General features: G+C 45.2%; 1 protein-coding gene, 1 long non-coding RNA gene and 1 other non-coding gene across 6 annotated transcripts; 1 reads left to right on the top strand and 2 right to left on the bottom strand.

Moving 5' to 3' along the window:
- The first annotated feature begins 417 nt into the window (after window positions 1-417).
- On the top strand, window positions 418-4674 carry LOC135579530 (uncharacterized). The gene is made up of 2 exons (XR_010472739.1): window positions 418-588; window positions 4557-4674. It is a non-coding gene; the product is annotated as an uncharacterized LOC135579530 (long non-coding RNA).
- A 2465-nt stretch (window positions 4675-7139) lies between these two features.
- On the bottom strand, window positions 7140-15409 carry EIF5 (eukaryotic translation initiation factor 5). Of its 4 annotated transcripts, none has more exons than XM_065063404.1 (12): window positions 15246-15409; window positions 14506-14698; window positions 12124-12403; window positions 11823-11904; window positions 11433-11605; window positions 10994-11105; window positions 10171-10310; window positions 9507-9665; window positions 9150-9311; window positions 8707-8871; window positions 8289-8423; window positions 7140-7540 (listed from the first exon to the last, which is right to left on the bottom strand). In XM_065063404.1, exons 3-12 carry the CDS (start codon window positions 12193-12195, stop codon window positions 7448-7450), a joined length of 1293 nt encoding a protein of 430 aa, XP_064919476.1. In that variant the 5' UTR covers window positions 12196-12403; window positions 14506-14698; window positions 15246-15409; the 3' UTR covers window positions 7140-7447. The 4 variants fall into 4 exon arrangements, with proteins under 4 accessions (XP_064919476.1, XP_064919477.1, XP_064919475.1 ...); XM_065063405.1 differs by having other exon boundaries at window positions 15259-15365; XM_065063403.1 differs by having other exon boundaries at window positions 14869-15276.
- Window positions 10512-10635, bottom strand: LOC135579708 (small nucleolar RNA SNORA28). Its single transcript, XR_010473308.1, has one exon. It is a non-coding gene; the product is annotated as a small nucleolar RNA SNORA28 (small nucleolar RNA).
- Window positions 15410-16276: the final 867 nt, after the last annotated feature.

The following is a 16276-nucleotide window of genomic DNA, read 5'->3' on the forward strand; positions in this document are numbered from 1 at the left end:
TGCTCTTCCACTTCTCCTCCCACCAGGAACACTCAGTTCCCCCTCAATGATTCAGATAAAACCACCCCCTCTCCTGGGACCTGCCTGTTGGTGTTACAAAACAGGAAGGCCTCACTGGTGGCCTCTGCCTCCTCCACCACCCACCTGACGTGGCCACCTTCACCTCCTGGCTTCCTGCCCACCAAGCTGGACCGGGATGCAGCCAGCAGGGCCGTGGTGCTGAGCCTGGCTTCCCTTGCACATCCCTCCCAGCCTGCACTCTCCTGCCCTCCCCAAGGGACCGGTCCTGAGCAGACGTTTCAACCGGGCACTCAAACCTGGCCATGCAAAACTGGAAGCATCTCCAGGTCCATGCAAGTGGTTGCAAGAGGTTCTCCAGGATGGATTAGTGGTGAGGGGTTGGCTGTGCAGCTCCAAGGACTTCATGAGCACCTTGTGCTTCCTACAGCATTTGTTTTGCTGAAGTCAAATGTGTTGCTCCTGTCTTCTGGCATCAGGATTGACGAAGAGCTGGCCAGGAGGACTTATCATACCCCTCCCCTTTATTCTTAATCATCATGGGGACCACACAGTTAATTCTGCCTAGATGTAAGTACTTGTTTTGTTTTGTTCTGTTTTTTGTTTTGTTTTGTGTTTTGTTTGTTTGTTTGTTTTCACCCCTGGACTCCTGACCTCAGCAAGTCATGCTACTAGCTGAAAACTTTGACTGCTCCATGTGACTGCAAGGTGAAGGTGGTGTTCTTCAGTGACCTCCCTTGGGCAGCATCCAGCCCGCTTCCCTTACAGGAAGGTTTCCCTTCCCTTTTTCTGTACCATTCCATCTAAGCGGGGACTTGGCTCTTCTGGAGGTGGTGTGCTCCTGACAGCAGACTGAGTGGATGTGGTTACCACTGTTCTGACCTCAAGGGACCTGGCTGATGTAGCTCATGTCATTTAAACTGGTTCTTTGGATTTTGTTAAAAGGCCACTGATTGTCCATGATTTTTTCCTTAGAATCACAGAATGTCAGGGATTGGAAGGGACATCAAAAGCTCATCCAGTCCAATCCCCCTGCTGGAGCAGGAACACCTAGATGAGGTTACACAGGAAGGCGTCCAGGCAGGTTTTGAATGTCTCCAGAGAAGCAGACTTCACAACCCCGCTGGGCAGCCTGTTCCAGTGTTCTGTCACACTCACCATGAAGAAGTTTCTTCTCAAATTTAAGTGGAACCTCTTATGTTCCAGTTTGAACCCATTACCCCTTGTCCTACCATTGGTTGTCACCGAGAAGAGCCTGGCTCCATCCTCCTGACACTCACCCTTTATATATCTGTAAACATTAATAAGGTCACCCCTCAGTCTCCTCCAAGCTAAAGAGACCCAGCTCCCTCAGCCTTTCCTCATAAGGGAGATGTTCCACTCCTCTAATCATCTTTGTTGCTCTAAAATTGCCCCTTCTGCATTCTGTATCTTACAAGGGAGTCTTGTAAGCAGAATGGAAACTAAAATCTAGCTGTCCTGTCCATGGAGAAGGCATGGAGAATGCAAAATCCTGGACTAAACATCAAGTGATAAGAATATCAAAGTGATTATTTAAAATCCCATGACTTTCCCCACACAGAGCAGTGTTTCCCCATCATCACAGCCGTGCTACTGCTTTCCATTTCCCCTGAGTTTGCTTTCCCACTGACCATAACCATCTCGAGTGCCGCAGCACATCCAGCTGGGACGACTGGCTCCTCTGGCTCATGACAGAAAATACAAGCATAGGCTGAAGGAACAACAGAAGCAGGAGACAGAAGCCTTTAAGTTCAGGTTTCCCATCCTCAGGGATCACATGAAAAACCCTTGGCCCCTTTACTTAGTCTTCTCCTATGTGAACTACTCTGTTCACAATTTGTATGCCTGTAACTTTGTCCATAAGAGTGATTAATAATTAATTAATTAATTAATTAATTATCAATTCCCTGACATCACAGGGATGGGATTCTCCTGGGGAAATGTACTTTCTTCCCGTTTCTTTTAAAGATGCCAGATGTCTACCTTAATTGCACAGATACAAAGCCAAGCTCCATTGACGTCAGTGCTGTTAGCTAGGTTTTATTAATATCAGACAGATACAAAAATCAGAAGCAAAAATTCGGGGAGAATAATACAACACCCACACAAACCTCCCACTGAGGAGCTCCTGGTGCTGATACTCCACTTATTTGCAATGTATGGCTGAATGGCCTGTGACCCTATGCTCAGACCAGAGCTCTCCTTTGCATCATCTCTTCCCCACCTGAGAAAGAAAATACTGTGCCGAAAATCCATCTAGCACCACGATATAATGAGATAAGATGAGCAGTGGAAAAACAGCACTCTAGAGTTCCAGCCTCAGAAAACGTCAGGGTCCTGGGAGCAGGAACAGGCTCCGCAGCCTCTTCCCCCAGCTTGAAGGTGTGTGGCTGCCGGTGCTCAAGGTTGCTCAGATATGGTACAGACAAGTGACCTTGGAGCTGAGTGACAGGGAAGGAGCAATATGAGAAAGAGCTGGGAGAAGCCCAGTCTGGGGTGTCCCCACCTCGGCATTAGGCTGAGGCCCTTGTAAAGCTTGGATACCCACATGGGCGTTCCTGCACCCATCCTTGCTGATCCTGGCCTTGCCGTGCTGACCTGGCTTCACCCTGGACCTGCCCAGTCACCATGGATTTGCATAGCCATTACTGGAAACTAATGGCATCCCATTCAAAGGAACCCAGGATGCAGCTTTTGCTGAGGCTAAATTACTAAAAAAGTCTTAGCTATTTACTAAGCATCACAACTTCGAAGGACATGCAAGTAGAATGTCCAGAAAAGGTGGTTTAACATTTACTGGATTTCTCTGACACTCATCACAACAGGAGGAACCATTCCCTCTGTTTTACTGACAATGATCAGATGAACCCCTGTTTCTTAGGTTCCTAACCCAAGATATCAAAGGTTTTTAAAATTTTTCCTCTGAAAAAGATTAAGGGGTTGCAAAACTTTACTGAATTAAAAGCAGCATCTCCTGAGTGCTGGCATCTGTATTCTTGACAGATGTCAACTGGAACAGCTCTAAGGAAGCTGTGGAGATACACCTGTGCTGTGCTGGTCCAGACTAGGTAAAGAAGTGATGCCCTGGGAAAGGAGGTCAATGGCACCAGAACAGCCCCTCACCACTTCCAGGTCTGTCGACTCCGACACCTCTGTGGTAGCAAGATGATTGTCTTCAAAATGGTAAACATAGACAATGCCAGCAGCCTGTCAAGTGTGTCAGTAACCCCAGTGGCTCCAACAACATTATAAGACTACAGCTGAATGTTAACCATGCAAACAGTATTTCACAGATAAGATGCTTTTAAAGAGCATTGTTTTCAAGCTGTTTTTTATTGTTTTTACTTCTGGATTTTCTGTTCCATAACTTCATGGTTCAGTGGTGCTGCTGAATGCCAAGGAGCCAATCCCCAGCAACAGCCCTTTGAGGCTCTTTGGGAGTGATTATCTTGAGAAGAAAATGGCTGCCACAGTTTAGAAGACTAATTGAGGGGTCAGCTACTTTTGTTCCATCTCTCCTTGCCATTTCCTTTCACTGGTTTCATTGGGAGCCCAGGGTTGCTGTGATCTTTATTACTACCATGTAGCAGCCCTCAAATGAAAGAACAGCTTCATTACAGACTACTACATTAGCTATTTTTCAGTGATACCTCTTCTTTTCAAACATCAAGCTTCAGAACTTGCACAACTGGAATACTCCCATGTACTAGGCATTATCTATTAGAGCTATAAATCAATGCATTTAACTCCGCGGCACATCTGGCCAGCATCAAATCAACCAAGTTGTTTGACATGGGTGGAGATTGGGATCTTTCAGCGAGCATCTCAACCCAAAGAACAAGAAGATCTTAAGAGGGAGGAGTGACAGTCTTGTGGCAATGCCTCACACAAGTGACCCCATGGAGCGGACTGCAACCTATTTAACAAGCTGACCTCTTTGGGAGCATTGCATTCTGGCTACACCAGCCGGGGCAGCTGCTACCACAGCAAGGGAAAATAAAAAGCATTCAGCACATGACTATGGCTGCTGCAATCCCTTCAAATCACTTTACCTTGAGTCATGGCTTCACTACAAGCCTGAGCTGTATGCTCTCAGGAGTGAAGAGCACCCTTTTCTATAATACATATCTAACATATCCAACTAAGTCAAGTCCTGGCTTCTAACAACAATTTTTAGGCTCTCATTGAATAAAGTAACATCAGACAATTTTACTTCTCATATGCACAACAATCAGGATTTCAAATTTTGATTGAAGCCACTGAGCTCTTTTCACCTGCTCATGATGCTGCCCCGAGCAAAGCTGCCAAGCTCTGGAAGCCCCTGATGGATGCTGCTGAGCTGCACCGGAGCTCCCGATCGCCGGCTCCTGGAGGGAGATAAAGGTTGGAAAAGCTAACGGACCTGCCGCTAGACCTTCCACTGGCAAATCACTGTGTCCATGCTCAGGTTTTTAAACAGCAAGACTCTACAGTACGAAGTGAGGGAAATCACCCAACACTCACTGTTTCCTTTCCAGGTGCCAGGAGCCTCTGGAGCTCGGAGCAGATTATATCTCAACACCGAGTTGCCTTTTGAAGATGTACTTGTTACTTTTAATCAGATAGTAGCAGCAATAAATTCAAAGACTCAGGAAACTTCTAAGTCAGACTCCTTCCTTCCCTAAAGAAATGCTGACAAAATAAACACTCATTTTTATTAGCTGGTGGAATTCTCAATTAACAATCTGAGATGAGAACTGCAGTAACTGTGTGAAAATCGGGTAAGAAGCGTAACTCAGTGCCAGGAATTTCATAGTTAGTGGTGGTCTCAGTGCTTCTAAAAGCCTCTCTCATGTCTGAATATCAGGGCACCACTTTACAATACACTTAATCTGATCTACCTGTGTGCTACTACAGGCAAGAACACCTCCATTCTCTGCCAGCTCCCACCATGTTCACCCCAAATCTACCATCATATAGCTTTGGTATGGCATCACCACTTCACTGATCTTACGGAAAACATTTTTTGTGTGTGTGTGTGTGCACATGATTTCCTACTTTCCCTACTGGAGGGTATGGGTCTGTCTTGCTAGTCACTAAGTTTTGGGGTAGAAAACTATAGATTATTCCCTTTGGTAGCAGCTTGCAATTGCAAAAGCCTGCTCTAGAATTAAACTAACAACATCCCAAATTAAACCTTACTGTGTTACAGCCAGTAACAGCCAACACCAAAAAACACATACTTCAGACAGAAACCTCCTGGTCACATTCTAGAGATGGTATCAACCTGGATCTGTAAAGCTGCATCTGCAGACCATCAGTGTGGATGAACCTGTCAGTTTGGTGAACTGAGCTGACCTGTGCTAACTAAGAGTTGGGCTTAGAGAATGAGAAGATAGCACTGCCCCCGCTGCCAAGAACTCCCTTGCGCTGTTAGTTAAGGGGACGCAGCATTTCTCAACACCGCAGCTGTGACATACTCCCAGGAAAGAGCAAGGCCTCTCGGTATCCCCCACCCAAATAACTCACCTAATGTACAAGCACCCACCTCCCACAACATGTAACTACCAGGGAGGCACAATCTTACACCCCCATCACCAGCGTAACTGGGTGAGACTAGTGAGTGATTTAATTTTCTGGCTTTGCTAACACAAGCAAGCAAAAGACCCAGAGCTGAAACCTTGCCCCTAACCAGTTTTTAACCCTTCCCTCTGTCAGCACCCCGAATTTCCAGTCTTTTGCTTCAAAAACGTCCCACAGATTCTAGTTTCTCAGTTTTCTACAGTAATACGAAGCAAACATCATCAGCTCTGTAATAGCTAGTTTCCAGCTAGAATTTTTTTTTCAGAAGATCTCAACATTCCAGTCTCCACTTCCAGCCTACAATGGTGTGCTCAGACCTGTTAGACCAGGAGGAGGTATCTTTCAAAGAAGTTAAATTGAGATTAATAATCCACCTTCCTGGTTCCCAACAGCGTAACAGTTGAGTTACTTTTGAAATACAAACACAGTTTAAACAAAGGAGAACAAATTTACTTTTAGAGAAAAATAGGCCAGAACTCGTATTTCACATTTTTGCACTACTGCAATAAACACTCAACTGAAATAACACTTTCAAATACTTCACAGCTTCACCCCATCCTCTCAACAGTTTGCCACATCTGCTAGTGCCAAGTGACAACTTGATGCCGGGGCTGCCTGCAACACAGTGAGTTTGCAAACCTACACCTCAGTTCTAGAGAAAAACCCACAGATTAAGTCACCACTATTGTAAGCAAACAAAGTCCTCCCTTTCACTTAAGTTCTGCTAAAACAATTTGACTACAAAAAGCAGCTCATTGTGCACTGGAGCAATGTCTCAACTTTTGAGTCTCACAACAATGAAATAAAACTATTGTTACTTTATTGGCATTTCTAGTTTTCCAGAGCAAGTGGCTGTGAAGGGAAAAAAAAAAAAAAAAAAACCAAAAAAAACCCTCTTTAAAGCTCTCCCACTGACCCACACTCCTAAGCCCAAACATGTCACTCACCGTGTCCCATCAATTTCCTGATTTAGATGGACTAGGCTTTACTTTGCACCCTTGTTTCCAAACAAGTCAGGTACCTCAGTGCTGGCACCAAGGATCTACAAAACTCACTTCCAGAGCTACACAGGTCAGCTCCAGGGGCTCCCATGCTCAAGGGAACAGATCCTGCTGTCTTCCCTCCCACCCCAGATCAGAGTGGGGCAGGATGCCCATCTCCTCTGCCACAGTGACACTGCACAGCAGCATGCAGCCACAGCCAGCTGTGCAGTGGCAGTGCCTACTGCAGAGATAGCACTTCCACCAACGCTAGTCACAGCACCAAAACCTAAACTTGACCTGTTGAAAACTTCAGAAAAAACACCAAACACAACCTAAACAAAGACACAACTGATTACCCAGCATCTGTTTCTTGCCCATGTTTCAAGTCTCCACTGTCACAACAGCCTTTAAGCTATTTTTTGTCTTATTTAAGAGATTGTTGTACTTTTATTTCAAACTTCACAGATTAGCTTTTGTCCTTTCGTCTCAAAATGCGCATGTTTGACCGAGTAAATACTTACTCAGAAAAGAAATAAGGGAGTTGAAAGTCACAAATGAAGGTTGACCAAAACCAAATCCTTTATTTCCACAACTGTATAAATGTGCTCCAAGTATGTGTCCAACACAAGTTAGAAAAACGAAACAGAACATGCCAGTTGCAAACTAGATCAGTTCACTGATGTGCTGACTCCTTGGTAATAGGCTTAGTTACACAAGATCAGTCACAGTAAAAAGATACATGTTAAGAGTACAAAGAGTAGCAGGATGTTAAGCCATTTCAGCTTGTGCACATACAAGTCACACTTCTGGCAGAAAATGCAGAGAAGTTTGCATTATTATGCTGGAAGCTACGTTGCATCACTTTAAATGGCATCAATATCGATATCATCATCTTTATTGTTTGCAGGCTTCACAGTTTCAACTTTAGGTACACTGGCAGTTGTAGAATACACCACCTGTAGAGACAAGACATGAACTTTTAATACAGCAGCTACTGCCATCATTAAGCACCAGAATAATTTTAAGATCAGGAGTTGCAACACCCACCCACTCAAACAGCCCTCCTGTCTATTGCCATGAACTGCTTAACATGCTGCTCCGTGTTCTGAAGTGCACTTCAGAGCGCCTTCCAGCACAAGAATTCCTGTTGTATAAGAAACCTGAGTTCAGCTGTGCTGAAACTACAACTACACCTCAACAAGTGTCTTTAGAAGGCAGGGGTCTATAAGAAGCAGGATTTCAGATCCAAGAACAGGAATGGGTACTACTGGGAGGAAAACAAACAAAAAACCCACATGCAAAAGTAGTCCCGGCCACAGTCAGCTGGAATGTAGGCTAACACATTTTACCTAGGCCTAAAGCATGAGGAAAACGTTTTTCCTTCCATCACCTTTTCTAACACACAGCAACTCTTCTAAAACATTAGGCTTCACACACATTGTTAACAATCTTCCACTATCAACTACTACAGAAGAGACTGTACCGCTTCACAATCATAGTCTTCGACTTATTAACACGCAGCATTACTGTTAGAAGTGATCTCAGGTAGAAGTGACAACACTAATGAGCTGTTCCTCCAGCTGCCAACACGTACAGCAACACTAAGTAAGCTGTTTTATAGTGCACCAAGATGAGGTACAAGACCTAAGCATGCAGGAACAGCATAACTTCAGAGTTTTTTTATATGAAGCGAGCTTTTCCTACCTCTATGTTTTCATCTTCATCTTCTTCTTCATTACCGGAAGATTCTTCTTCAGCTTCCTTGAGCCATTTAATAAATGGTTCTGCTTTGACACGGATTTCTTTGGCAAGCTCCTTCGAAACGTATTTCTTTGAGGCCTGAAAGACAGAAGTGCACAGGCTCTGCTTGAGCACTGAGGGAGTTTATATCAGATCATAACCAGGTACAGCAAGACTCCAACTCAGGACTCTAACCTCACCCACCCCACTACCTTCAGACCATTTTTGAAAGGGAGGTTTCACCCAGACAGTAACTTATCTCAAGTGAGTTTTTAATAAAGACAGGTATACAAGCTATTACACCAGAACGGAGAAACCAGATGCAATATGCTACATACAGGTACTTAGCTGGTATAGTATGTGAAATACTACCCCTCCTTACCTTTTCTGCCCAGCCAAGGATGACTTCTTCTTCTAGAAGATCTGCATCATACATTTCCTTCAAAATATGTGGTATTTTAGAAATAAGCTGAGACTGATGCATGGCTACCACACACTCAAAGCCATGGAGAAGGTACCTCTGAGCTTTTTTGTTGTTGTGGCAGAACTAGAATTGTGATAAAAACAAAACAATTAAATTAGCTTTTTTTCCTCTCCACAAAGAGCTGCTGCTTCTGCTCTTAGCTCAGTGAGACAGCAAAATTTACTACAGCTCATACTACCCCTCCCAGCAGTTTTGCCTAGCTAAGGAGGGGTTTAAAAGCAAAAAACTACAAAAAGTCTTCTTCCCCACAGTACAAGGCAACCCAGACCCGAGTCAAGCACTTCCTAGAAAAAGCCAACCCAACAGCTGTTACACTGGGTACCAAAGAAGAAACTGCTTACACGAAGGAAGTGACGCCTGTATTTCCTTATCTGTTCACGAATCTTTTCATCGAAAAGGACTTCAGTGAGAACTAGTGGGCCCATGGCCTTCACATCCAGTCTCTCTGCTTCTGCTACAATGTCTTTGTCAGAAGTATCAATGACACCTTCTTCCTTCTTTTTCTACAAGACAGGAACAGAGAAACATTTTAAAGCTACTGAGGTCTGTGTCAGTGCTCTATTGCCACCACTTGCCTTCCCACCATCAGTGGAACAAGTGCTCTGGTAGAGGCCTAAGCAGCTTGCTCTTAGTCTCCTTACTAACACTTTATACGACTGCAGTAGAGCAGCTACCAAGCAAACAAACAGAATATTCACCTTCACAAAATCAAACAGTATGTTGACTCTCTCCTCCACTGTTCTTTCCAGGTCTTCACTAAGTGTGAGGTTCTTTGCATGGTCACTGATTTCATCCATTCTACGTCTCTGGGCTTCTTCTGTTGTGTCTTCACCCCAGTCATCATCATCCTCCTCCTCCTAAAAAACAAAACCAACCCAAAAGATTCATACAATGTTACTACAAACTAATAAACATTTGTTTTCTCTGAATAGAGAGCATTTATTTATAAATAATATTTTGATTTCTCCCCTAAATAAAGGGTTACATTATGATCTGAAAATCAAAGGTGATGGAGAATGGGCAGATGTAGGAAAGAGTAATGGAAGATAGACACACGTTTGTAACTACCTGTAGTAGTACTTTAAGTGCAGTTTTACCACTACCTAGTACACTCATACAATATACCTTTTCAGGGACCTAGACAGATAAGGATATACAGCTTTCACTTTGCAAAGAGAACAAGCTCTGTTACTGAAGAGTTAACAAGTACTGTTACTGAAGAGTACTCTCACTATGGAGGAGACACAGGGATAACTCCTATTCCAGCAGTGATGTTCTGGATACAGTAAAAACTTCTGGTGCAATGCTGACTAGCAGAGAATACCACATGACACCACATCTCATCTCCCCACTTCTACTTACCACAACCTGTGGAGGAGAAATCTCCTCTGGTGGTGGAGGTGGAAGTGTCTCATTGCTGGACACAGAACCATTCTCTTTGTCCTTGCCTTTTCTGTTCTTCTTCTCCTTTTCCTTCTTTCCTGTACCAGTGTCACTGGTTTCTGCAAGTGGATTTTAATATTTTATTCTATAAACTAGAGAAAACTAAAGAGTCCCTGTACTACTGCACCTCTGCCAAGTGCATTTGGATACTTTTGTCAGCAGCAGTTACATGTAGTGCCCATTCCCTGATACATTCAGGGCAGATGTACGTTTGCTGGGGAAACCTCTGGTTCCAGTGGAAGTTTAATTTAAGACATAAGGTTGTCCAAGTCTATATAACAAGTGACCTCACAAAGCAGAGACCCCTGGAATAGGTTAGACTTTTCTATTCTAGCAAGCTTAAATTGCAGTAGGCAACTAGATGCTTACTACAGAGTGTTGCTTGCACAGAACAAGTACACTACAGTTAGCATTTACTATACTGCTTTTACTTCCTACCCTTCTACTTCATGCTCACTTTAACACAAAACTGCCATGAGCTACTGCTGATTAGCTCTCCTCCTAATAGGTTTTGTCCCGTATAGGCCAATCCAACTGTTCACAAATACAGGATATGAAATAATGAAATGAGACTGCTCACATTGAAACTATCCACAGAGCTACTTCATTCTGACCTACAAACTTACTCTGGGCCTATGCTGGAGTTTTGTTTTGTGTGTAGTTTGTTGTTTTTTTTTTTTTTAAAAGAACAACTTCCTGAAGAAGTTCCCTTTACCCCCATCAAATAAGGCAACACACTTACCAGGTGGGTTTTTGAGAATGAACGTGCAGAGTTTATGGTTTGTGTCAAGCATGCCTCGATAGCCACAGGCTTTGCAAGAGTTACCTATAGTTTGTTTCTTAGGATTGACATGCTGTAAAGAAGAAACAACCTCCTGTTAACATATCACTTACAGAACAATCATGCATTAAAGCCTAAACCTGATGTTTAGGTTACCACCACCACATGATTAAGTCAGATGTTTAAATACTTTATATCATCATCAACAGATCAAGCTTAGAAGTAGCAATTTAGCTCTGAAGGTTTTACCTGTTTTGAGTCTACAACCTTCCCAAAGTGGATATGCATACTGCATTTTCTCTTCACAGATATTCCAAGTCAGCTATTAGGTTCACACCACTTCCGTAAACAACTAAGCAAGTGTTTCCATAGTGCTACCATTAATACAGAGAGCACTCACCAGATCAGTTTCAGGATTCTCACACTCAGGACAGAGAACAAATTTTTTAATGAATCCATCCAACATGTCTTGCAGCTTATTCGCCTCATGAGATCCATTGACAATGTAACGGTCATTCTTAACATCAAACTGGGTCTGTGCTCCCAGCTCACAACCAAAAAATTTGGTAGGATCTGTAAAGAAAGCACAATAATCACCACTGCCCTCATATCTTCAATGTGATTTCTAGTAGCAAGTAAATATTATTGCTTCTTTCTGGTCATTATTTCATTCTCAGATAATCACATTTCTTACAAATCTTGAAAGAATGGTATTCATGATTTGTTACTCAGCACTACCACTTCAAACACAAAAGCATTACAAAATGCTGTGTCACTCCAGACTACTTACACGTTGGAGGCCGATTAAGCGCCTTTGCAACGTCAACCATGTTGACTATAACCGTCTTTATTCCATTTCCTTTGCCCTCCACCTAAAGAAAAAAGTGTTTTAAGATTAAGTGACTGCAACAACCAAATCCAGTGTGTATTCCCCATTTTACTACACTGAAGTTCTGCTTTTAAGTGTGTCTTTTAAGAAGAGCTAATATGCAGAAAGGAGTAGACACACGCCTTGCCCGCCCCCTCTTCCTCCTCTATCAACAGATCAAGTGGTATGAAACACTACCTACTTACTACTAATACTAAGTTACCTTGGCAATCAGACGGGGCATTTTGTAGCGATAGAACTGATCTGAAACACTGCGGTTGACGTTGACAGACATTTTGCCTTATTAGTAGCTTTATCAATAAGATGAAGAGATCTTTGATTGCAGTTTTTTGGTATCTTCTGTCTGGAGAAGACGGGATGACATAAACGACTGCAAGAGTTCTCGGTCTCTGACATGAAAAAATTTTCGCCACTGAGGCTGTAAGGTTCTTGCTTGTATGCTATGTTTCCCCAATACAGGTACCAGTGGCTGCGCAACAGCTCTGCAAGTGTTAATAAACAGAAAAGAGATCAAGTTTATCTAATCGTGCACCAATCAGATCCTACAACAGAACTATGTAAAATGTTATATTTAGCATGAAGAGGGGAAAAAAAAAAGTACACTCTTTATGCCATGGCTTTCTTCAATTTGTGGAACTGAAAACAGCCTTGAAATGTACTGCTAAGTAACATCCTCAACTACGCCATAGCTTTCCACCCTCTTCTTTCTTAGCACCCCAAAACCACCGCATAGTTTATGACTATTTGCTGTGTGATTAACTCCTAAAGAAATGCTGCAATCAATAAGGAAGGGAAAGAAACACTGCTTGATTTATTATGGAGACCAACGGCTCTTGCACTGAGAGGGTCATGTGACACATTTCAGGCTGCAGGGCAGAGGAAATCAGGAGAAAGATCTGGAAACCCATTTCAAATTCCACATCATAGCATGAACCTATCACATAAACTGTCTGTCAGAATATTGAGAAACCTCAGTAAAACAAAGCAGCAGTAATGTGTAGCCCAATCTAGTTTTTACATGGATTACCAATTTTTGGATTGTAATGGAAAAGAATTGAAAACTAGGTAATTCTCCTTCTCACTTATGGATTCTCTTAGCAGCTTCTGTTGAGTTTTGACTTAACGATAAACCTGTTGAAGTCTGACATAAGTTGCTTCACTGTAGAAAGCCTAACAATGCAGAGATACAGAGCAGTGCAGCAGCTTTTCCAGTGTTGTTAGATTTTGGTGTTTTGTTTTTTTTTCTTTCTTTCTTTCTTTCTTACAGGAAGAGGAGAGGAAGGGGGAGGAGAATGAATCCTATTATTAAAGTTGCCTTATGCAGTATTTACATATTTAAATTAACGTGTCTCTATAATCAGATCTAAGAGTACTTAAGCCGCAACTGGTTGACTACACAGGCAATCTTGACTACAGCATGGCTATTCTGACACGTCATCACGTTTTTACCATTAATAACAGAAGCGTTGACACATTAAAATAGCCTTCTTAGTATTTATGCGTAACAGCACATCGACTGATTCCACACAGCCCGAGTCCCTCTGGTCAGGCTTAACTATATATTTTTCTTTTCTTACACAAAAAGCAGGCAGATTTTTCAGTGGCTTGTGCTCTACACTAGCCCAGACGCAGTTTTGCCCTTCCTCAGCAAGAAGTGCAGCATGGACACTGTTTCAAACACGAGGCTTCCTTCCCCAACGTGCCTAAGAAGAGCCACAGCGTGATTTGACCACATGCTTGCAGCAGCACTGAGGAAGCAGGTATCTCAAGGCAGAACATGCCGTTTCTCCTCCTTCCAGACTACAGCTTTTGTCTGCCATAGCCTAAAGCTCCCTCTCCTGGTCCCTAGGATACCTCATCCCAAGCACCACCCTCTCTCTCCCCCCGCCCCCCCCCATACACTATGCACGGAACAAAAAGCGGGCAGGCATATCGACTCCCCGCTTTAAAGCGCCCTTTCCCCGCCCCGCTCAGCCCTGTGATGAGTCATAAATGCAGCAACGAAGCACTGAGTCAGCCCTGGAAGAGATGCAGGGGAGTCACCTCCAGCCACGCATGCGCTCTCCAAACGCTGGGGGGACGGGGTGGTTCACGCTCCGCAGCCGGCCCTCCTTTCCACCCCCCGCCCCCCCCCAGGCTGACCCTCAAACAGCAGCAGCCGCCCCCCTCCCCCCCGCCCCGTCGGTAACTGCGCCACAGCCCCCCCGCCGCGCGCCCCCTCCCCGTCCCCGCCGCGCGCGGAGGCGCGGCCCCTGCCGCCGCCATCTTGTCTCGTCGCATGGCGGTGGTGGGGGGAATTAAGAAAAAAACAAAACAAAACTGAAATACAGCAAACGGCTACAAATAAAACATTGGAGCTTTTTTTTTTCCCCCCTGTTTTTTTTTGCCCCCCACCCCAGTTCTCTTCCCCCTCCCAACAAGGTCCCAGACGCTTCGTTACACAAAACCTCCCCCCACTACCCACCGTTCAGCCACAGCCCAACGCCCCAGCCTGAGGCGCCCGCTCCCCACACCTTCCCAGCACCCAAACCCTCCTCTCAAACCCACCTACCCTCACCCGCCCTAGCCCAGCACTAATACTCACCGTTTTCGTCCAATAAAGACATAAACCCAACGCTGCTCGCCCCGGGCTGCGACGAAGCCGAGTGTGCGAGGAGAACAGGGCCGTGGGGGCGCTTATATCCGGGCGGAGAGGGAGGCGGAGGCGGACGCCGCAGCCTCCGGGTCCCGGCGTCCTGGGGCAGGCGGTATCAGCAGGGACAGCAGCGCCGGACAATCTGCGGGCAAGACACAATCAGGGGCATCGTTAGTGGCGACACCTGTGAGGAGAGGGAAGAGGAGGAGGGGGGAGAAAAGGGAATGGGGAAGGGAGAGCCGGCGGCCGGCGCGCAGCTCCGGCAGAATGGGCCGGTTGATGAGACCCCGGCAATGGCTGCCCCGTACTCACCTCTAGAATGTTCTCGCTCTGACTGAACAACGCCAAAGCTGGGATCAATCAGCCAGCGGCGTGCCCCGCCCCCCCAGCTCCACCATTGGTTCTCCTCTCGCCTTGGGACAGATCTATTGGCTGAAACTTCGCCGTTCCCCCCACCCACTGGCGGCGACCGCTATCAATCAAGACACCCTTGGCTTCGCTTCCCTCCCTCTCTGCCCTCCCCCCGCTTGTGCCCCAGAGGACATCGCGTCTACATCGACCGAGCCTCGCGAGAGCGGGCGGGATGGGCTGGGGGGTGCGGAGCTGAGTCAGTGCGGCCGGGTCTGGGGGTTTCGCGCATCCCCTGGCCTGCCATTCCTTCCCGCTGGGTGTGCTGAGAGACTTCCCACCTTCTCACCCCACCTCTGTGCTTTGCCGCTCGGCTTCTCCTCAGGGCTGCCCTCCCGCCCCGGCCCCCGCGGCCTAGATAGGGCCCTTGGCTTGTAGGCCGGGCCTGCGCAGGCCGGCTGCGCCCGGCGCTTGGGGCAGGGCCCGTGTTCCCTTCTCTGCCCGCGCTTTCACCCCCACCGGTGGCGCGGAGCAGGCCCCGGGGGCCGAGGGAGGAGTGTGGAGGAGGATGCAATGCTGTAGGAATGAAAATTTGGGTGGGTTGCGACTCAGACCGGCAGTGACCGAATGCTTGACATTACAGCAGCTATATTACAAATAATTTAAAGCAATTAAGTTGCTGAATAAGTTGTGTTTTTCCTGTACACCCAGCTTTCAGAGTGCAGGAAGGAGCCTTTTATTTAACTTCAGTGTCATGAAGACTAAGCTTCGCGGGCTGCCTTACCATGGAGTGTTTATTCTTAGTGTAAAATGTTGCCAGTCCTCTTTAGCTGAATTAGGACCCTGGATGAAATACATCTTTGAATTTACGTTCACTTAAAAAGCAGAAACATCTGTCATTCCTTCTCTGTGGACTGTTCCATCTTTTTCCATCTTCACTTTCCAGTATCACAGAAATTGCAATATTGGACATTTCAGAATGCAAATAAAAGTTTAAGTGGCAAAGAGCTTCTTTATTTATCAGTTGAGTGATGGACCAGCTCTTTTAGCCCTATAAATACTTCCTAGCAAAAAATACTCAGTTCCTGTCAGTGTGCATTACTGAATAACGTTGTAAAGCCTCTTGATGGCTGTGTGGGTGCATAGAGGAAAAGAGGGGATGAAGGTAAAACTAGTAGTGGCATTAAATAATGTCGTATACTCTAAATCTGTTCCTGCCTGAAGTTAGTTTTGAAATGTAGGTTTCCCGGCTGACTTTGGTAACGATGAGGTCAAAGGAAACACCCCTTCTGTTGAGCCTTCGAGTGCATGTTGAACGTTGTTGGTGTGATATGCGAAAGAATTGCATTGAAATATGAAGGTGACTGATAAA

The sequence above is a fragment of the Columba livia genome, chromosome 5 (genome assembly GCF_036013475.1).
Source record: "Columba livia isolate bColLiv1 breed racing homer chromosome 5, bColLiv1.pat.W.v2, whole genome shotgun sequence".
Classification (NCBI taxonomy): domain Eukaryota; kingdom Metazoa; phylum Chordata; class Aves; order Columbiformes; family Columbidae; genus Columba; species Columba livia.

Bases quoted from the DNA above. Each gene is read 5' to 3' on its own strand.
- EIF5 (XM_065063404.1), bottom strand. From the start codon at position 12,195: ATGTCTGTCAACGTCAACCGCAGTGTTTCAGATCAGTTCTATCGCTAC. The intron at 11,106-11,432 runs GTGAGTGCTCTC...TCTTCTTTACAG, and splicing joins AGAATCCTGAAACTGATCTG to CATGTCAATCCTAAGAAACA. The intron at 7,541-8,288 runs GTAGGAAAAGCT...TTGTCTCTACAG, and splicing joins ATGAAGATGAAAACATAGAG to GTGGTGTATTCTACAACTGC.